Below are 23,079 nucleotides of genomic sequence, written 5' to 3'. Positions count from 1 at the left end.
CAGGTGTTATAGGTGCCAGGACTGAATCGGGTGGGGTTTGACATTGCCACCCTCTTTAGACTCTTAAAAACAAAACTGCCTGGATAAACAAAAAAATGGCTTTATGCAGCAACCCCACAGAAGAACCATAGTTTACTGTGAAAAAACTTTTTATAGCCTAAAGAATACCTTTCCACTACAAAGAACGTTTGGTGCACTGGGAAGGTTCCTTGGATTTTAAAGATTCTTCATGGAACTGTACACCCTGACAAAGACCTACTTAAGAATCATTATTTTTAATAATGAAAATGGAGAACAATTCACACAGCAGCATGTTGCCCAAAAAGTATACCGCATTTCGCTTCACTTTTCACATGGACAGGTGGTCTGAGGGAAAGGGAGTTCAGTTTTAATCCGACTGCTTGCCTCAATGGGCTGTGAACACAGGAGTGCTGATAGCTGACATTATGTTCTCACTGTGTCCATCCAAATCACATGAAGGCCACGTGATAATGCATGTCTTTTGATGTGCAATGCTTTCAGCACAAAATGTAGAGAACTAGGTAACTGTATAATCAAATGAATGCCCTACTATGCTTTATAATGTGAGGTTTTTGTTTATAGATTAGAAAGAATCCCAGGATGTCTTTTGAAAAGAGTAGAGGTGTGACCTCAGCTTCCTGGCCCATTGGCCTCTGACCATCATGGCCTCTTAACAATCCGCATAAATGCTCCTCTCCACTAATAAGCTGGTGCGGTGGGCATTCTGGCGCAATATGGCTGCCATTGCATCATCCAGGTGGATGCTGCACACTGGTGGTGGATGAGGAGATACCCTCGGACAAATTTAAAGCACTTCGAGTGCCTAGAAAAGTGCTATATGAATGTAAGGAATTATTATTATGGATTAGATGGTGCCCTCTGGTGTTTATTCATGTGCTTGGCATGTGGCCCCCACTGGCTGTATTACACTTTTTGTGCAATTACTTTGAACAAACTCTTGTTGAGTCATTTGAGTGAATGTACAGTTTAAAGTCAGTTCCAACCTTACCAGACTAACCACAGGTGTAGTTCACTGCATTATGATACATTAATATGTAACAAAATTGAAAACATCAGTTTCTCCCCTACATTTAAAAAAAATATATAAACTGTGAAAAAAATAAAAACAATAAAATACTTTATGTGGTTTATTAACAAAGTTCAGGAGAAGCACAATCGGATAATCATCCAATTTGGCACAGGTGCATCTCGTTTAGCTAATCATCTTAAATAGCACACAAGCTATATATAACCAGTCTTCCTACCTCCTGTCCCACTACAGTGTTTCGGCATCCCTCCTCCACCCCAACTCCTCACTTCTAATCTATTTATCCAAAATTAGGGATAGGGGGAGTTATTTGGGTTCGGGCTATGCTCCGGGCCCGGACCCCTCCCCCAGGACAGCTTGCCAAAATATGCCTACTATTTGCCTTCAGATAAGATGTAAGGGTGAACTCGTGAAGTGTGAATTAATAGCACAAACACACCTTTCAGTTTTTTATGAAACATTTTGCACAATGCATGGCACGGCTGCAAATAGTTGCCAATTTGCGCTGTCATTATGAAAATGAGCCTGTGTTCTTTCATTTGCACATTATCAGAAGATCAACCGTAGAACTTTGTACTTTTATGGGATTGCCAATTTGGATGGATTTTTGGAATTTGCCCTGTTTAGTAAATCTGGCCCACAATCTAAGAATTTCCTCATTACTGATAAGTTAAATAAGCAATTCTGTTAATTTTTTTTACAAGAACCATGTTTTTATTAAGGAAATTCATAAAAAGTAAAACAGTTAAAATATGCATTCTTAATACAAAAAATAAAAAATTCAATAGATTTCAAACCTATACAAAATGTACCATACACATATAAACACAAATACTGTGAACAGCATTATTCTGCATGATTCATGTGTAATGTTCCTATGCAGAAGATTCTGAGTTTAGTTGTGCAGAGGTGTTGATGAGATCTCTGGGTAAAGTCTCTCTTGCCTCCTGCATGCGCTTATGTGCCCTCTGAAACGCTTCTGAAATCATAAACACACACCAAATCAGAAAGTACATACATCCTGTAAAATATGATATATTCTTAGTCTGTACAGAATACATGGTAGTGTGCATTCAGTTTCATTCCAGTGTGCATGGATGTACTGACTGCAGATTCAGTTTTCTGTGTGTTTGAATGAAAATGCAGTTACATGGACCATGCCACCCAGAATGATATTCTTCATAAGACCTCGCATTAAACGTATACTAAAACCAAAAACAACAGAGACATTGTTATGCATAGTTTTTTAGTAGTTTTAGAACTACTATAGCAGTTTGTTCAAACTATTATGTTTAGAAAAAATAAAGCGAATTGAATATTACTGGTTGCTGTTCAAGTTAAGAGAGGCATAGGTGATAAATTAACAAATGTGTGACACAAGAGCAAATTCAGATATAGCAAAGAAAATCTAAACTTTTATAACCCATGTAAAAATAAATAAATAAAATAAAATAAATAAATGAACTGGGTTTAGCTGTGCACTTCCAGTTAAATCAGATGTGCATGTTAGTTTAGATTCAAGAACAAGATTCGAGAGAATATTAACTCTAAATATGAATAATTACCTTAGCAAATACCTCTAATTAATAGCAATAAAGTTCCTTATTGCTAATATAGGCTAATTAGGCCTGTCTTACCCAGAACGTTATAGACAGAGCCCTGCTGACTGTGGCCGCCCAGCTGATCCAGAACAGTTTGTCTTCTTTTCTTTAGGGTGCTGGCATCAATAAAAGCCCTGAATAAAATACAACACACTCTTATAGTCTCAAAGGGTCAAACTAGCACTGCTGCAATCAAGAAATGCACTGTTTGTGTTGGCCAACCTGGCATGCTGGATACAATTAAGAGTAAAGGTCACACTTCCAGTGGTTTGAGTGCGAAAGCCAAAGCGACTCAATCGCTTTCCCTAAAAACAGATGTAATAGAAGATGAAATTGTTCAACTGAATTACTGGACATGCTAGTACAGATCTTCACAGCACCTTGAAAGTGCCAGGTACTCTGACATAACTGATGTCCTCGAGTTCAGGAGCTCCGCCGATGAAGAAGCGTCTCAGTTCAGCCACCGCGCCGGACTGGAGGGGTCTCCATGTGTGGCAAGTCATCCTGTGATACCCTGAAAGCATTTATACTAATATCCTGATTTGCTGCTTCAAAAAATGTCTTATTATTATTACAGTTGAAAGCATGATGCATTTTTCATTCATGAATTTTTTTATTTATTTAACATTTCATTACTAAATAAAAGAAATTTCTTCTTAAAAAGAACATCTTACTGATCCTGAACTTTTAAATAACAGTAAAATATTTCCCAGTTTGATCATGCATATGTTTGTACCAGAGTTTTTTGGTTACAGCATATCATCCATTTCACACACACAGACACACACACACAGACACACACACACACACACACACACACACACACACACACACACACACACACACACACAAAAACATAAATACTGGTTAATAATTGGGATATACTTATATTGTTTGTTCAAATTGGTGTGGAAATTACATATGAATTTAGTAAAAAATTAATGTGGTAGTAAGATTTGCCCTGCAAATTTATTAATGCATCATTAAAAATAACAGATACAGGAGAACATCAGACATGAACATCACTACATTAAACTTTACATTTAGGCCCAATCCCAATTCTACCCCTTAGCCCTTCCCCTTTCCCCTACCCCTCCGTTTCGCGCGTTCACGTTAAGGGGTAGGGGTGTCTCGATTCTCTTTAGGGGTAAGGGGAAGGGCCAGATAGACCTTCAAACGAAGTTTTTTCGGGACCACACTTCAAACGAAGGGGTATGAATTATCTCAGAAACATGGCTGCCTGAGCAAACAAAAGGACACATAAATGTAAGCTTTTTTGCCATTTCTAAAGATTTTAACAAAAGTAATCATTTGTTTTATGTTACATTCAATTGTGATTCATGTTAGTCAAAGAAATGTTTGCAAAAAATCACTAATATTTACTAACGTCATATCATTACAGACTGCAAGATGTCTGATCAGGGCGATAACTGCCGTAGACTAATCCCCCCAATAATTAGAAATCGCTAAACCATTTTTTTTTATATTGAGAGAGAGAGAGATTCTTAGGGGAATATTTTCACCCCTACCCCTTTACACTCTGTTTTAAGGGACAAGGGGAAGTGGTAGGCGGAGGGGTAGGGGAAGGGGTATAAAATAGAATTGGGATTAGGCCTTGAACTTCGGAACAAAAGGCTGTCCTACCCGGGGTTGAGGGAATGACCAGGAAGCCATAGCCTTCAGTTCTGTAGCGCTGCCAGAAATCCAAGGAAAGAACTTTGAAATATAGCACTGGCCACTGGGGTAATGATCCTGCACAGATTATCAGCACTTTATTTTCATATCATCAGGAGGTTGTCTATGTGATGTATTTTTCTATTCTTTAGTTACAGATATTCTGCAGCAATAAAACATCTCACCATCAGACTCGTCTTCTTTATGGAAAAAGGTCTCAAAACTGAATGGATAGGAGAAAAAGGCAACATCCTCCTACAGAACAGAGAACATGCATGCCACATTTCCATGAACACAGAACCGGGAGATGGGGTTCACAAAAACGGAGTGTCTATTTACACTAAGTACAAATAGCCCACCTTGTTGGCTGAAGCTATTTACACTATCTCCACCCACCAATGAAAATGAAGAATATAATCAATCGGATCAGTGTATGGAGGGCTTTATTGTCCCAATAAGGTGGCATCAATTTATTAATTTGAATTAAAATTTACACTTAATATTGCATGCTGTTTTACAATGTACTACAATAATGAGGTGCATATAATTGCTACTGTGCAATAAGTAGTAAAATTTTAACATTGTGTAATAGAATAGAATCTATAGCTATTTGCAAGTGTAAATAGAATCTATCGCTAAGAAAACATGCTATTTTCATTTACTAAAATGACGTCTTACCTTTCCCACACTGCATGTGCGACACGTCTGCGTCACACCAGACAGACAGTGAGAGGGAACACTGGACCAATCTGAAAAACATGGAACAACCTCAATATCATGAATTACTGACATAAATTACACAAAACAGTAATACAGTGACTAATGTCTAGCCACGTAAGTCATACTTAAAAGGTCTGAATGTCATTTAATTAGTTTAAAAATCTAAATGTGTACCTTTTGTCTTCATTTTGAACAGTATAACGGATGCTTGAAAAAAATGTGCTTGTGCTTTCTTTAAAATAAATACCTCTTGGTTTGATTTTGTCATCAAATGCAATGCCATGAATAAATGTATATGTATAAGTGTGACTTAAACTTTAAAATATTTTTACCTTTCTATGGGGTTGAAAATAGGTTGACTTACTATTTGGTAAATCCAGGAAGAAATGGACATAAAGATTGTCATACTCATAGCCCTGAGCAGAAACTGGAAGGAAAAATTGCCATATTATGATCCGAGCAGAGTAACTTTTGAGACCTAGTTTGCAGTAAAAAAATCCTTATGATTCAGGATAACTGTTAGTACTCACCAATCTCTCCATTTACAATCAGCCGAAGTATTCCTGGAGGAGGCTAAAAGGAAATGTTTGGACAGTCAGAATGAAAATGTTACCTTTGTTTATTTGGAACACATTTTTTTTTTTTTTGAGACCATGAGTCTGGATAAGCACTACAATTCTTACCATTTCAAAGTCTTGGCCAACCAGGCTATTGAGGTAATCTTTGTGACGTGTGTACAGCTAAAAAAAAAAAAAAAAAAAGGAAAGGTGTGAGAATAATGACTCCACCAGAAAGGGGTCAGCAATCCATCAGTGAGCCTCGGGCCAGCCAAAAAATTCCATATTGCTCCAGGGACATTGGCTGTCCAGTTTAAGATGATTTGGATAAAAAGAGTTTGTTTAAAAAAAAAAATAGATAGATAAGAATGTAATAGTGTGTTATAGTATTATGAAATTTCTTTATTAGTATCATAATAATTGTTTTCTATTGAGAATTTATAAATATTTTGTAAAAGCTTTTATTTCTATAGTTTTTAAAGTAATTTTCTTATTTACTTTTATATGTTTTTTTTTTATTGATATATCTCTTTATTTCATATTTCATGGTTTTTGGTTAGTTTTTTGCCTTGATTTTGACAGTAAGTTGACAGGAAACAAAGTTAGAAAGAGAGACGGGGGTGGGTGGGACTGGTCCACGAGTGTAGACTCGAACTCGAACACTATGTGTTGGTTTGCTGATTACGAGGCTATTGGCGCAATGCTAGCAATTTTAGTACTGCTTATTTTATCTCAGTTAGTTGCATAGGCAACAATAATTGTGCCTCAACATTTAATGTGCTTCCAAGGCCCAAATTTCATTTCTACCCTTTGCAGATATGGCAATCCCAAAACAAAGGGAGAACAAAGGGACATACATCTCTGTACATGCGCTGCTCTTTCTCTTTCTCCTCTGCATGAATGTCTGATGAGGCGTTCTCCAGATACAGCCTCCACACCTCCCTCTTCTCCCCCTGCGTTTCAAACCTGGTGTCAAATATACCTTCTCTAATCACAATCAACTCTTCCCAATATTATTCATAAGGGTAACTGACAGAAGTGGTAGGTCTTGCCTGTATGCTCCTCTGTTGTTGTTAAAGTCTGGTTTTATTGTGATTACTCCATTACCGTCTGCTTTAATGGTGCATAATATATATTCATTCTCTTTCAGGCCCAACCTGTAAAACACAGTCACATGTCTGGTTATTTCAAATTAAGAGATAGTGGTGATATAAAAATACAAAATACCCTTTTTGGTGTCAAAAACCTTCAACTGCATTATAAGTGGAGCTCCGGTCAAATAAATTATAATGTATGATATGTTTAAGTGGCTAAAGAAGAGTATCATTACACTTACTTCCCTGAAGGCCCAAGATCTCCCATGATGTGCATGGTCTGCACTGGTGTGTTGATGATGTGGCTGTTCTTTATAAACTCCTCCGAAGGCTCCCATGTGATTAAACGTGTCTTGGGAACAACTGACTCTCTAAATTGTGCAGTAAATAAATAGAGGTAAACCTCCTTAACATTTCAGATATGATAAATGCTTTACAGAAAACCATCTTACAAGCAACTAATATAGGCTTCTAGGTACACTTACACAGCACGTCTCTCTTGTCTCCTGTGTCTAACATTGGCCATGCGTTCTGCTAAAAAGGTTGGTGTGGACTGAGCTGGGATCAGCAGACTCTGGGCTTGCTGTCAATACAATCACAACTTCTGAAAACTGTAAAAACAAATGCAGCCTAACCTATACATCTATTGGTGAATCTCACCAAGCCTGTCAAAACCATATCTGGGTCAAATCTAACACCAGATAATTAAATAAATAAATAATTCAGAAATTATATTTTGCTTAAAGAAAATAAAGCTTAATTTCAAAATGTTACGATTCTGTATTGTGATATTATGTTCATGACACTTCTTAATTTCTCAAATTCTCTTTGGGCGGGAAAACCTATTCCATTCCCATTGACTTCTATTAGTGCAAGTCATTGGGAACTGAAACTGTTTGGTTATCAGCATTCTTCACAATATCTTTTTACAAATAAATGCATACAGGTTGGGAATGGCATGGAGGTGAGCAAATAATGAGAACATTTTGGGGTGGACTATCCCATAATGGTCTTAAAGTTTTGTTTGATTTTCTTTATACAAATATATATATATTATATATATATATATATATATATATATATATATATATATATATATATATATATATATATATATATATATATACTTTTTATTTTGTGGGGAAATATGACCTGTGTATGTTTTTGTCAGGTTTGAAAAAATAAAATGGTAGAGTCAACTGACCTCTTCCCATTTGGAAAAACGATCAAAGTCCGTGTAGGTGAAAATACGCTGGTTTTGTCTTCTTCCGGATCTTTCCATTGCCATGATCTCTGTGTGATACTGACGCTCCAGTGGTGTTTGACAATTTGACGCTGTTTGGTAAAGGTCCACCTCATACTGTACACCAATGACAAAACAGAACTTAACAGGTACACCAAGAAAAAAAAATTAGGCTGCTGACTATTTAGTATAGGGTGACCAGATGTGCTCGTTTTCCAGGGACAATCCCAGTTTTTGGTGTTCTGTCCACATTTGGAGCTTTTCCTGGAAATGTCTCTGTTTTACAGTACATTAAAAACAGCCAACAAATACATTGCAAAAAAAAAACAAAAACTGACCAACACAGCTAGCTGGTTATCGGAGCAATGGTGTAGTGATTATTTTCACCAACAAATGATCACGTGCCACCACTTTATTCTTTAAGAACTTAACTTAAACTTAATCAACTGTCAAAAGAGACAGTAGTAGTAGCATACTAACTATATTTGTTTTATTAAATACTGTTTGTATGTGCTTTATTACAGGGCTTCAACAGGGGACAGGGTTGAATTGCAGACAACTTTAAACGTTCCCAAAAGTTCCATCATCATATCTTAACTTAAATAATAATACAAAACGATAAATAATACAAAAGAAAAAATGCAAATCAGTAACACTTACAACAATTACATTTGCAGAAAACAAATACTTTGTGCTCAAAATGAGTCTAAAATGCTAAATAATTAGCCTAATTAAGGAGAGTAAGAGTAATTTCCATGCACAAAACATAAAAGACCATTTGAAAAGATAAAAAGAGTTAATTGTTGTAAACAGTACAATCAGTTTGCGTAAAAAATGAAAATGATTATGTATTGTACAATTTAGAAAATGTATTTATCCTGTTCTTATATAATGGGTTTTTGTAAAGTGATAATTTTGTTATAATATTGTTTTGTACTGTTAGCTGTTCACAATGGTTACTATAATAATAATAATAATTATTATTATTATTATTATTATTATAACAAATGAGATTTCAATGATATTTTGATCACTTAAATAGGAAATGTCCCCGATTCCAGAAATGTCAGAAATCTGGTCACCTTAATTTAGTAGCACCCAAAAACACATAAACAAACACACACTAGTGCCCTCACTAGTGGCCTACCTGACTGAAGACCTTCTCTTGCCAACCAACCACCAGTTCCTCTGCATCAGTGGCTGTTAGAAAGAGAACGAGAAAATTATTATCCACCATACTCCAGAGAATATTTGTGATAGGTTCATATCAGATATATATCAGTGTCTTTCACGTACTGGAAGCTGCTTGTGTCTGGGAGCTGAAGGTGTCCAGCTCTATAACCCCTCTCTCCTGCTGAGAAAGCACTTGCTGATGGAGATGTTGAGACAGACCAGCTGTGGAGGTCACACGCTGTATGCGCACTCTGAAACAGAAACAAAACAGCTACGGTACCAGATAATACATGGGGAAGTCGTGGCCTAATGGTTAGAGAGTTTGACTCCAAACCCTAAGGTTGAGGGTTTGAGTCTCGGGCTGGTTTCCTAACATTTTATCCTACCTGTCAGATTTTCATACCCGGCTTTACTGCGCATGTGCACATCAATATTGTGTCCTTTTTCTCATGCTAAACAACGATATTTAAAGTATCTGCATTACTGTAAGAGTAGGTTTAGGGGTTGAGGTAGGTGTAGCCTTTAATAAAAATGCAATCTAATTGGTAGAAAAGAATATTCATTGTTGGTTTACTGTAGCTGTATCCCTTCTAGCTACAACCGTGGATATAACATATAATTACTTTATTTGCAGTACTGTAAGGGTAGGTTTAGGATTGTAGTAGGTGTAGACCTAAATAATCCATAATTTTACAGTTGCATTTTTCGTTGTTGAATTGTACCACCCACTGTTTTAGTGGAAGGTAGGAAAATCTGAAATCGTAGGACAAATCGACAGAACACCGGCAATACCATGACTAAGGTGCTCTTGGGCAAGGCACTGGGTGGGTGTGTGTGTGTGTGTTTGGATAGGTAAAATCAAGGACTTTAGTTAAATGCAGAGCACAAATTCCGAGTATGGGTCACCATACTTGGCTTTATGTCACTTTACATGTTGATTTTGGGCATATTACAGTTGCATTATTTGTAATGCCTTGGAGTGACTTGGAGCATCGTGTGAAGTAAATACAGTGGTACATGGATTTGGTAATCATTCAGAATCATGGTAAAAAGACCTTGACAGTTTCATGGTGCACTTATTTGTAAGATGGGCATACCATAGTACTTCAACATATATCATGGAACTGAAATAAATTTTTACATTGTACAAGTTGTTTCGAAGAATACCATGGTAAAAGACATGGTAAATACATTTGGTGCATTTCATAGTGTGTATACTTTTATTTTAGATGTCAAGTACACTCAGACAACGTCACTTACCGTATTCGTAAGTTTTTAACTGCATCCCGGGAACGATACACCGCTTCTCCGGTGTCAGTGCACCAACCGTCGGCCATATCTGACACTCGGCCTCAAAAGATACAAATCTTTAGCTTGTAGTGTATTCTTTGCATCGGCTGACTTTAAAAAAAAACCTACACCAAGCATGAACAAGGACAAACAGTTTGAAATGATTTACTTATTCTCCGGTAGGAAGTTAACGCTACACATCTGCGTCTCGTTGCATAGTAACGTAACACACTAACGGAAGCAGCCGGAAGTCCATTATGCGCACGCTCGGTGCGGATATACAGACGCTGTTCTCAAATCAGCCAGAGCTGCTCTCTTACTCAGTCCACAGAAACGCGGGCGGAGACTGCAACTGATCTGGGAGCGGAAGTGATAGTAAACACACTCCATGTTTCACATCCGCGTTAACCACTGCCTATGAACAGAAAGCTGTTCCACATGGTTGTGTTTCTTGTTGAGCAACGAATATAGAGGATTGGAAATGCCTGAGGTCGGTTCCTGACATCATTTTACTTGGCTAAAATTGAAAATTCTGCTTTGTTTAATTAGTTTGTTTATATTTTAATCCTGAAGGGCGGCGTAACCTTTTGCTCAGCAGCAGCGGCAGCACTATAGAAGCAGATTAATCATATTTTCTTAAGGAAATAATGAATCATCTGTTAAAAGCGACGCACAGCGTTGAAGTGAATTAATCTAGCTGCTCTTATTTTGTTTCCCAGCGGGTGTTTAGCTGATTTTGCTTGTCAGCCAAGCCTGAACAGTTTGACAATTCCCCAAAACGGTTCTAAAACCATCAAACCAGGTTGGTTTAAACTGTTTTTTAAGGCATATTTGAGCAAATAATTAAAGGCAAATATGCAGGCGTGGAAAACAGTTTTCAAAGTCTTCCTGGCCTCCAACAGAACTAGGAATAGATGTTGTTTGTTAGGGCTGAAGGAATTATACTTTACACCTTTCACACAACATGCGGCCTATAGTTGCACAACAGCACTTTTCAATCCTAAAGACAAGTCAGATGAGAGATTTACCTCTAGTAAAATCAAAAAGACATTTGTTTCTAAGCATAAATATGCTGCTAACAGAGATGATAATCTCAAACCAGCAAAAGCGCAGAGGGGAAAAGTGTCATCAGAGCTTCAGAAACTGAGGTTTGAAGATTTCAGTGAGTCAGAAACCGGAAGGGTTTTGAGACATAATCTAAAAGAATCTGAGTCCACTGAAGGTAAAGAGTTAGAGATTGTGTTCGGTGCGGCCCCGTGTTTGCTGGCCCTCACACAAAGCAGGAGGAAGCCGAGTCGTCTCTTTGTAAAGAACGGAGAGGGGCCACAGAGAGAAGTGATTTTGAGGGTCTGTCAGGAGGCTGTCAGACGGGGCGTGCAGATACAGCGAGTCAGTAAACAGACACTTGACAAGATGTGCGGCGGTAAGGTGCACCAGGGCTTGTGTCTGCAGGCAAGTCCTCTTGGGTTTATCACTGAGGAAAGGCCGATGACATCTCATGAGGTGAAGAATCGCAGGCCGTTATGGCTGGTTTTGGATGGAGTGCAGGATCCGATGAATCTTGGTGCCATTTTGCGGTCAGCGTATTTCCTGGGAGTGGATCGAATTGCCAGCAGCATTCATAACAGGTGGAGTTAAAAGAGGCATTTGTTTTTAATTCTTTATAGCATTGTTTAATAGGATGTAGGATCCAAAAGAAAGACCATTGTTTATTTGGTCATGTATATTGTTTATGATTTCATTAAAATGTGTTTTAACATTACTTTGTATTAACCATTGAATTCTGGTTGTGATTATTTGCTGTCTTGGATAGCTGTCCTCTGACGCCCACAGTGAGTAAAGCCAGTGCTGGTGTGATGGAGGTCATGGAGGTGTTTGGCTACAGCAACTTGAAAGATATGATTAAGGTCTGCAAGTTGATCCCTTCACTTCACCTTATTTGGAATTACAATGGGATTTACATGTTTAGACATATCGGGTATGGAATTGGATGTGTATCTGATTTAAAACAAATATTGAAGTGGCTCTATCTTTTTGTTTACATGTGAATAAAAAAGTGAGTAAAAAACAGTTTCCTAAGTTTCATTAGTAGCCAGTAGAGGGCATTTAAATTGGGGTTTATTTATGTTATACATTTTTTTGAAACAACTATTTGACCTGAGGGTGGAAAGCAATTCTAACTATTTAAAATTCATAATTATTAGCCCAAACAAATCAATATGTGATCAAAGTATTATTGCAGTGGATTCTACCAGGTAATTAATGTCACTAATATTAATTATATAAATACATAATATTGATTGTTTTTTTACTGCAAAGCAAAACAAAAATGGCACAAATATGAGCAAAATTATTGAGAAAAGCACATTTTGATCAGAAAGAAGTCCATGAAATTATGCTTAATCGTAACAAAAATCTGTAAATTGATTTGTTTAAAACATAATACAGAGACCATGTATAAGCATATATAATAAACTGTTTTATGCTATCACTGTTTTTCTTACACATATTTAAATATTACTTTAAAATGTTTAGGCATAGCTTATATTTTACAAAAAACTTTAGTGAAGAAAAATAAAGAAATGCAGAAGAAATGAACAGAAAACAGTTCTGTAAATTGTTGTTAAAAGTAAAACAAAATAGAACATCCTTCTTTTGTTGTTTTTGAAACTTAATTGATTTATGAAATGTACAGTAGGTTTTTATAAACCCTTGTAAATGTAGTAAATGGAAAATCCCTTCTGTGGCCTGTAGTGGGCTGCTAAAGAAAGCCATTGAGGTTGAGTTTGCGTCTGCATAACCTTTTTGTGAAGCACATCTCATACTCAATCGTCAGGATTTCCATTGTTTTATAGCTATAACCAAATTTGTCTTGACATTACAGGTGAAAGCAGAAGAAGGTTGGCAAGTAGTTGGCACTGTTGGGTTAGAGCAATGCAGTTCTGAATCCGCCGTTGTGCCATGTTCAGACTTCAAGATGTCCAGACCTACACTCCTGTTAATGGGTAACAGCAAGTTTGTGTTAAATGTATTTGGACTGATAATAGTTTTGCTCTCTTTGTGTTACGGAGGTCTGTCTGTGTGTGTGCTATCAGGTGGAGAGGGTGACGGTCTGTCTCCAGAACTGCATCAGATGTGTGACGTCCTGCTCACCATTCCTCCTCACAGAAACCTGCACCCTGGGGTAGATTCACTCAATGTGTCTGTAGCCACAGGTATGTTTATATAAGTAAATATTCTTCTGAATAGCTGGTAACCTTAAAATCTACTTGTTGTTGAATTAACCACAGCTCAGTGTACATGTAAATTAAAATTTTTTTTTAATAATTGAATTAAATGTACATTTTAAAAAGTTTACTTTATTTTTACATTTAATTAAAAAAAAATAATAATACAGAAAAAGTTCATTTTAAACTGGTATCAGGATTCCATTTATATAAAGAAACTCGTAATACATTTTTATGCAGATAATTTGCCCTTTTTTGATGTGTTTGCTGGTTTTTCCTTCTCGTAGGCATTCTGCTGCACTCTCTTCTGTCCACACGCACAGGAAGCTGATGATGATGATGGTAACAACGACAAGGCAGCGGCATTATTTACTCCGGGGTCTCTTATTAGCCCCCTACAGTGATTAATGACTGGATTACTTCATCAATTAACAGTCTGAGAGTCTGGAGAGGCTCACGGATCAGATGCATTCTGGACCAGCTACTGACTATATGACCACTTTGTTAAGACAACACCTGTGCTACACATGGTCTCTATCATCTCAGGGAAAACAGGCTAGTATAAACGGATATGTAATCTTTAAATATTCACCTTCTTCATGAAACAGGTTAATTAGTTCCTGTGTTTATCATTGCAAACATTTTACATGAGATGAAAAGTTCTGCTAATTTAATGAAAAATAAATCTAGATGGTTATGTTTATTGATATTACTTTAAAAATACCCATGAAAGCTTGAGATGTAGGTTATAATTAGTAGTTTATATACTCCGTTGTATCTATATTTTCATTTATAAATTTGGCATTTGCCTAAGCGAATCTTTATCAGTTCACGCATTCCCTTCAAATCAAACCTTTGACCTTGGTGTTTCCAGCAGCATTCTCTATTTTTTGAGCTACAGGAATATACAACTTATTTTGGCTAGTGCACATATGTGCAATTATAAAGAAGCAAATATTTATTTAGTGAGAGAGCTAACATTGTTAATATAAGTGTAATGGAAGGGTAGTGCTTGGTGTAAGTACACTACCATGCAATAATATTAAAAACCACAACTGTTCAACACTGATAAAGATAAAACATTTACAATTAAAAAAGTTTCAGCAGCAAATCAGCATATTATATTTACGGATATTATATATATAATGTATTTTAAATAGTAATATTTTACAATGTTACTGTTTATATATATATATATATATATCAAACAAATGCAGCTTTGGTGAGTGTAAGAGACGTATTAAAAAATAAAAAATAATAATAATAAAATTTACCAATTCCAAACTTTTAAATGTTAATGTAAATCCTGGTGATATTAGGCAGTGTTCAGTAAGAAATACTATTGTACCAGTAAATAGAGCACTGCATACTCTACTTTTTACTGCCTTGATGTTAAAACAGCATTTGAAACAGCATGGATTAAACCATACAAGAATTAACAAAAAGTAGTATGCTAACATGGCTAACTGTGCACTTTATTATGGGATGCAGAATTGTCATTATGCTCTACTGGCTTATTGCTTATTATGGCAAATGTAGGAGGTCATCCAGATATTTAATGCACAGTGTAATAACATTACATTTTCAGTGTGCATAGCAGCCTCTACACGCAGAAATAGAGCCAGTTCCATCCAGTCAGCAGTACTGAAGTTCATTCAGCAGGTGGCACTGTATATATATGTTAGTAGGTTATCCAGCATTGAGCTTTTTCTGTTACAATTAAGATGAGGGATTGACACGGGGATGCTGATGCTAGACCAGTCAAATCTAGCAGCGTTTACGTAAGGTTCACTGAATTGATATCTCACATTTCCATTTCCTTCACGCTTCACAGCGAGATGCTGCTGAATGCAGGTTGTGGGCCAAGATGGTTTACAATTAAGCTAAAATGTGCACGATTGGCACACCTGAAGGGAAAAGATTGGACGATTAAGCTGCTAACACTATAGACAATTTATGAACCACTATATTGTTTTTACAGGGAAAAATGATCTGAAGGTCTTTGTGACAGGAACCGCTATCTGCTGATGTCTCTTACCAAACAGCATATTTGTTAATCCTTCCAGTAGGTAAATGGACAGATTTGGGGATTTGTAATATTAATAATCACAATAGGTCATACTGTATAGACAACCGAACCCCAAACTTTTTTGTCTTATGTATCCTCTCAGAATGGCCTGAACATCCCCTCTTTGGCTTTAAGCCAGAGATGTATTCATGTTTGGGAACAGTTGTTACATTTCATTATAGCAGAGTTTCTTTGGATTTTGTGTGCATTTTGATTAAATTTAAATAATATAAAATCAGATCACTACGTTTATTGTTACTGATTTCAGCGTGTTACGACGTTATTGGAGGTGAACTAAGGCCCTTAAGGTGATCTCAAAGTCTATGTTTTGGTGTTAAGTTGACAAAAAAAAAAAATTCAATTCTAGGGTGTCGCTGCAAAAACACTCTTTTAGGAACCTTACTTTTTAAAAATGTAGGCCTATGATTTACCAGTATGAACAATAGCAATAGTGATGAATGCCTTAGCAGGAACCTTTAATAGTCTCCACTTCACTGGTATGTGTTCAGTGAGCAAATTATTCTTATTGTTCCTGTGTTTACAAAATCGAAGCCCAAAGTCAGAATTCACAGAGTTCCACTTTCCTCTCATGTGACATTTGTCTTTTGTCAGCTCTCAGTAGGAGTTGTGGGTATGTGTCTGCTTTTCTTGTCTTTGTATTGGCAGGTTAGATTGACTGTCATTTCCCCCTCCCCGGAGTGCAGTTCTATTAATCTGTTTAATATGCCACAGAAAGAAGCAAAGTAATGGAACAGAAGAGCATAAAAGCTGCCTGCCTTCTAGCTGCATAGCTGGAGGTCAAGGCTGAGGGAATTTCCTATTCTTTTAGCACATGCAGGATGTGCTCTATTTATCCATCCATCCATCCACCCATCCATCCATCCATCCATCAGTCTCCTTTTGGATGTAGTAAATGAGCCAACTCCATTGCACAAATGAAAATTCCTCATGAATTCTGTATGAGAGTGTTTTAGTTCTTTACAGCTAGTGAGTTATAAGCTAATTTGTTCATTAAAAGTGCAGGGCAAATTAACTGAGCTGGTGTGGAGCTTAACTCACGAGTACAGTTGCATACTGTATTTTAAAGTTATTGCAAAATATTACAACTATTTAATGGGACACCTGAAAGTATTGTTTAATTGAGTTTATCCAATCTGGTTAAACATTATATATATATATATATATATATATATGCAGTGTTGTTTCAACCCAACTTTTCAGATGGTTTATAAATCTATGTCAATGAAAAATTGACACTTAAGACTGGTTTGTGGTCAAGGGGCACACATACACACATATTATATTTTATTATATTATATTATATTATATTATATTATAAACATTAAAAAACATTAAAAAAATTAAACCCAACAGCTGAGTTAGTCCATATTTGACCCAAAGTTAGGTTGAAACAACCCTGCACTGTATTATTATTTTGTTTGTATTTTTTTTTTTTTTTTTACTGCTGCCGTTGACCAACACTGTATTGAATAGTTTGTTTTATTACACAATTAGTACTAATTCAATTCAATTGAAAACCAAGGAAGACATCAGATATGCTCTGTCATTAAATTTGGCTTCTGGTGAAAGTGTGAGACAGAAGAGGATGGAAAACCCTGGACTGTAAACTTCTCTGTGTGTGAATGATGATAATGCAGCATGACACATCTGAAATGAGACTGTGGTTGCCATGGCACAGAGCCAGGAGGGGACAGACTGTGCCGTAAATTATTTGTATTTACATCATGTACTTGCTCACAGCTCATTTCTATATGATGTTCCCAGCACAGGATTCTTGCAAACCACATTTGCATACCTGTGAACATACTAAATAGCACCTTTCTCCAAAATCTTTGCATGTAGACGAGTTTTTGTGATCAATAGTAAATACATGATCTAATTTATATTTTGGACACTTTAAATAATCTAATGCTAGAAATGATGAATATAATGTGTTTTGTAAGTATGTGTCTGTTACCATAAACCTCAAATCAGTGAGGGAATACATAAGCAGACTATTTCTAGTCTTGCTGTGAATGTTTGACAAATCAATGAGAGACTTCATTCTCTGTCATAACTGACTTCTGGTGCACAGTTGTTCCTTCCAAATAATGCAGAAAACATCCCGTTAAGGCAGTCTCTCATGCTTTATGCCATATTTGCAATATAATTTACATTAACATTCAGATGTCTAAATGCCCATATTACTGCTTGACACAACACAAGTGATTCAAACAAATGATTCAAGTTTTCTAGAACTAACTTTACTTTTCTGAACCATTGTATTTCTTTTAACCAGTGTCAGTGATATAATATGTTCTGTAATAAGCCAGTTCACATCAGTTCAATTTGAACATGATCTACTAATGTTTGACAAAGAAAGACTATGTCCGTGGCCATTGTAGGTATTACATTTGATGAAGAACTTACTTTGCAACCATAAAAAAATAAATTCTAGTTCTAAAATTCTATTCTAGTTCTAAAAACAATTTGTGATGTGGAGTTCCACACATGACATGAGGGAATTAATTAGTACAACATGGACACGATTAAGTAAAGTCATATTTTTTTATATAGCGCTTATACAATATAAAAACGGTTTCAAAGCAGCTTTAAAGGGACTGTAAGTAGGAATTACTCCCATCTAGTGGTGAAATTGTATTTTGCATTCAAACTAATTTTGCTCTCCAGCGCCTCGCTTTTTCAAATGCGCGTTGCATCTACGGTAGGTGATATGTACCAAAAAGCTTTGACAGGATGTCTTCTAATAGCACTTCGTCGAGTTTTCCTTCAGGTGAACAGGTGTGTTATTTCAAACAAACTGCAACATGACCATAAACAAACGAATGTTACAGTATGAATTACTGACTGTGGAAAACATGAAATATTGTAATTAGTAGTTATGTCTTCTTTATTCGTTATTCGTTAAAATTTATTCGTTAAAAAAATATTGTAATATAGATTGTAACACTGACTTACCTGTCGAGAAGAAAACAGGCCACTTCAGCGTCTCTTTTGAAATCTTTATCCAGCTTTAGCTCTTTCCACCTAAAAAGCTTCCCCGACATTAACTCTTGTTTTCTGTAATCTACGGTCACGTTTCCTTTTACGTTCTATTTTTGACTGTTTTGGCGACGATGTTTTCTTCTCCTGTGGCGCGGCATATGTATGGTCCATAATAAGAATGCAATCCAGACTTTTAAACTTGCCGGTGCAGTTTCAAGCGCCTCTCACTGCTCTGCACCTGCGTTTCTGGCTCTGACCGAAAACGCGTTGGCTTAGTACTTTTTGTCCCTCTCTGCTATTATAGTTTTGCAAGATGGCGGAATTACATGGAAGCCTCCGTCGACCTACCCGTCCCATGTATATAAAGATAATAAATTCTTCATTTACGAGGATTAGTTTAAACATTGGCATAGGTATTTGTACACCATTGAGGGCATATTTATGAATAAAAATATTGATTTTAGATAATAAAATACCTAAAAAGTTACTTATTGTCCCTTTAACAGGAAAATAAGTGTTAATGTTAATCTGTTCGTTATAAAAAACATTTTATTTTAGCTGTAAAGCAGCTCTACAGAGGACTTCATTCAGTTCATCTCAGTGTTGATTCAGTTCAAAAACAATGACTACGTTTACAAGCTGTTAAAATTCGGGTTATGGTCGGGTTAAGGTCACTATTTGGGTTTCTGAAACATTCGGGATAACCCGTTTACATGCGTGAGCAGAGAGAGTTACTCCTGTAAACATGGAAAGTGTAATCAGCATAGACAGTAAAAGAAATGGACACATCGACCCCATTGGAACTCAATTGAGACAAGTGAAGCCCATTTTTAGCATTTTTTAGCACTTCCGTTTCTGACGCGCAGACTCAAACGAAGCTTGATGACGTCAGCAACCTGTCTGACAGATGTAAATCTTCTAAGTGGCTGTGCGTGCAAACTGCCATCGTTAATCTTGCAGAGACGGCGAGCTTGAGCGGGGAGTTCTTTGTCGTGAGTGAGCAGGAGTAAGTATTCTGATTAATTATTTTGTATAGTATTTTAAAATGTACGCCATATTAAGTTAATTGCCTGCGAGCTTCTCCTCCTGTCTGTACGGTAATGCGACAGAGAGTCGAGTGGTTATGACGCAATCGTTAGCCTATTTTTTACAAAAACTGTTTATAAGGGGCCATAATGTAACATACATTGTCATGTATCTTTAGAAATAAATAATGGACAAACAGAGTCTTTAAACGCCTCAGATGTAAAGTTATTCGCTGTCAAAGTGACGCCAAAATGAATGGGAATCAATGGGAATGCTAACGCAAGTGAAGTTCTGCTAAAAGATGGCAGCCCCCACCCGACTTCAACTTCCCGTCGACTTCCTTGCCGCCTGGTAATCAGTCGCCAATATCCCGATGTAAACGGCGACGCACGGTTAGTGTCTGACAACATAAAAAAATGTTTATGCACCGTCTCTACTCAAAAGACCAAGATTCCTTGCGAATAGAACATGCGCAGAACACACATTTTGATGGGGATATGCCGAAACTCGTTTACAAGACCAAATATTCGGGTTAGAAAAGGGGTACCCCAGGTATAATATCCCGGTTTTTAAAAACCGGGATATGAGCATATCCGGGTTTTTGCAGGTGTTTACATGGCCGTGCGCGACCGGGTTATTGCTAATATTCCGGTTTTGAACGGGTTATTGGCTGCATGTAAACGTAGTCATAGATCATCATAATAGAGTTAATAAATAAGGTCAAATCAGTTAAAATGAGGGAACAAATTAGTACAACATGGCCATGACTTACAGTGTGTGTGTGTGTTTTTTAATATGTGAATATATGGATATTAAATATCAATGTAAAGCAATACTAAGATATTCAATAAATATATTTTAACAATTAAAACTGAAGATAAGACTTTCCAAAACTTTCTTTAAAATCTGATTAAAAATAATAATTTGAGGTGAGAAAAAATTAGGACATCCCAACAATTATTCCCACTTAAATTCAATGCTAAATTCACACACAGGTGTATCATGTCAGGTACACATGATTAGAACATTGTTACGAGGAGGCTTGCCCTGTTTAAATCTCACACATTTGGTTTGGTGTGCTCTTGGCTGTTGAAGTGAGAGTGGACACCATGTTGAGGTCAAAAGAGCTAGCCTTCAGAAAGAAGATTGTAGAGGCTTATGAGTCTGGAAAGGGATTTAAAAAGATCTCCAAAGATTTTGAAATCAGCCATTCCACTGTCCGGAAAATAGTCTATAAGTGGAGGACATTCAAAACAACTGTCAACATGCCCAGGTCTGGCCGTCCAAGCCAGTTCACCCCGAGAGCAGACCACAAGATGCTAAAGAGAGATCACCAAAAAACCTAAAATTTCATCACAGGACCTACAGCAGGCTTTTGCTACTGTTGAAGTGAAAGTGTATGTCTCTATAATCAGAAAGAGACTACAGAAGTTTAACTTTCATGGGAGGTGTGCAAGGAGGAAACCCCTGCTCTCTAAGAAAAACATAAAGGCCAGACGGAAGTGTGCCAAATAGAATTTAGACAAAGACCAAGACTTCTGGAATAATGTTCTTTGGACAGATGAGTCTAAAATTGAATTATTTGGACACCACAACAGAGGACATGTTTGACATAAATCAAATACAGGATTCCAGGAAAGGAACCTCATACCAACTGTAAAACATGGAGGTGGAAGTGTCCTGTTTTGGGGGTGTTTTGCTGCAGCAGGACCTGGCCAGCTCACCATCATAGAATCCACCATGAATTCTACTGTATATCAGGGGGTGCTTGAGGAACATGTGAGACCATCCGTAAAAAAATTAAAGCTGAAGCAGAACTGGATCCTGCAACAGGACAATGACCCAAAACATACCAGTAAATCCACCAAGAACTGGCTGAAAACTAAGAAACAGAGTCAAAGCCAGATCTGAATCCCATTGAGATGATGTGGGCTGACTTAACACGTGCTGTACAGTACATGCAAGAAACCCGTCAAATATCTCACAGCTGAAACAATTTTGCAACTGAGGAGAGGGGCAAACTTTCTTCAGAACGATGTCAGAGACTTGTAGATGGCTACAAAAAGCGTCTCACTGAAGTAATTTCAGCCAAAGGGGGTAACACTCGCTATTAGTGGGGAGGGTGCAAAGGTTTTCCTCCGTTAGAATACACATTTTTGTTAATCTTTTGTTTAATGAGCAAATCTTGGTCAGTTTATGTTGTTTACCTGAAATTAAATAACTTTTTTTTTCAGACAAAAATAAAAACAATATATAAACTAAACCAGTGATGTGTAAATATTTCTTAATAAAGAACAGAAAATGGGTTGCACTTTATTTTACAGTACGTGCACTTACATGTACTTACAGTGTACTTACCTAAGAAAGTGCTGGTAATATAAGGTAGCTAAATGGGGTAGGGTTATATTTAGGAGTAGGTTCAGGGTCAGTACCTAGTTATTACCTAGTTATAGTAATTACTATAATAAGTACATAGTATGTACATGAGGAACGGGACTGTAAAATAAAGTTCTACCGGAAAATGTAAATGGGTGTCCTAATTGTTTCACATGACTATAATTAAAGCCAATTATACAACAAATTATTCAAATGTGAGAATGAATTCTTAATTTGTGTCCTCAATATAATTTTCCCCACATATCGTGTGTGGGTCTCCATAAGTATCTGTATGAATGCAGTGACCTACATCATCCGATGCATCGATTCACATTTCCTCTCCTGTAGCCTCATGGGATAGTAAGCCGTCCATCAGATGCACAATTTGGAATCTTGAAGGAAAAAGGTCATCTCTGTACTTTTTGCCAACTTTTTTTTTTTTTTTTTTTTTGAATACCGTGGATTTAAATTCACATTCTCTCTGAATGGATAAATTAAGTTATTACTCTGCGACTGCTAAAAAAAGTGTTCTACATAGTATCTATGTAGTGTGGATGTAATCCAGGTGTATTACGTTTGCCATGTTGTCATTGTCATTGTCAAATTATCTCCTGTGGCCTCATGGAATAGTACATTATCCAATGTAAACATGCTTCAAGTCATCCAGGTACTTTTGGACATAATATTTTTTTTTTTCTCATACTGCTTTTCACCTACTATGAGGCAGGGAAGTATGTGACTTTAGATGCAGCCTGTTTATTCTGATGTGCTACTCATTTAGAATACTATAAATTTAAATAATAAAAGGCTATCATACTTCAGCTTACACTGATACAATAAAAGTATGCTGTATTTCTTCACCTGTCACAATGATTTTTCCATTTATCACTGTGTCTGAATTTATTTTGGTGCTGGTGGTTCTGAGTTGTAATGCATGTACATTCATTCACACATT

At 36.7% G+C, this 23,079-nt stretch overlaps 2 protein-coding genes across 2 annotated transcripts; one reads left to right on the top strand and one right to left on the bottom strand.

The window, feature by feature from the left end:
- Window positions 1–1,760: 1,760 nt before the first annotated feature.
- Window positions 1,761–10,661, bottom strand: mks1 (MKS transition zone complex subunit 1). The gene is made up of 19 exons (XM_026254156.1): window positions 10,591–10,661; window positions 10,392–10,482; window positions 9,255–9,382; window positions 9,106–9,158; window positions 7,920–8,075; window positions 7,201–7,298; window positions 6,958–7,086; window positions 6,674–6,778; window positions 6,479–6,587; window positions 5,748–5,804; window positions 5,595–5,637; window positions 5,429–5,491; window positions 5,023–5,093; window positions 4,530–4,599; window positions 4,315–4,422; window positions 3,051–3,184; window positions 2,893–2,975; window positions 2,707–2,804; window positions 1,761–2,048 (listed from the first exon to the last, which is right to left on the bottom strand). The coding sequence occupies exons 2-19, from the start codon at window positions 10,466–10,468 to the stop codon at window positions 1,945–1,947; spliced, it is 1,686 nt and encodes a 561-aa protein (XP_026109941.1). The 5' UTR covers window positions 10,469–10,482; window positions 10,591–10,661; the 3' UTR covers window positions 1,761–1,944.
- Window positions 10,662–10,800: 139 nt separating this feature from the next.
- On the top strand, window positions 10,801–14,466 carry mrm1 (mitochondrial rRNA methyltransferase 1 homolog (S. cerevisiae)). Its single transcript, XM_026254164.1, has 6 exons — window positions 10,801–10,911; window positions 10,995–12,049; window positions 12,235–12,328; window positions 13,306–13,426; window positions 13,517–13,636; window positions 13,936–14,466. The coding sequence occupies exons 2-6, from the start codon at window positions 11,277–11,279 to the stop codon at window positions 13,977–13,979; spliced, it is 1,152 nt and encodes a 383-aa protein (XP_026109949.1). The 5' UTR covers window positions 10,801–10,911; window positions 10,995–11,276; the 3' UTR covers window positions 13,980–14,466.
- The last annotated feature ends 8,613 nt before the right edge of the window (window positions 14,467–23,079 follow it).

Source organism: Carassius auratus, chromosome 5 (genome assembly GCF_003368295.1).
Source record: "Carassius auratus strain Wakin chromosome 5, ASM336829v1, whole genome shotgun sequence".
In the NCBI taxonomy this organism is placed as follows: domain Eukaryota; kingdom Metazoa; phylum Chordata; class Actinopteri; order Cypriniformes; family Cyprinidae; genus Carassius; species Carassius auratus.
The sequence above is the reverse complement of the archived record's forward strand: the minus strand, read 5'-3'. Positions and strand labels throughout refer to the sequence as shown.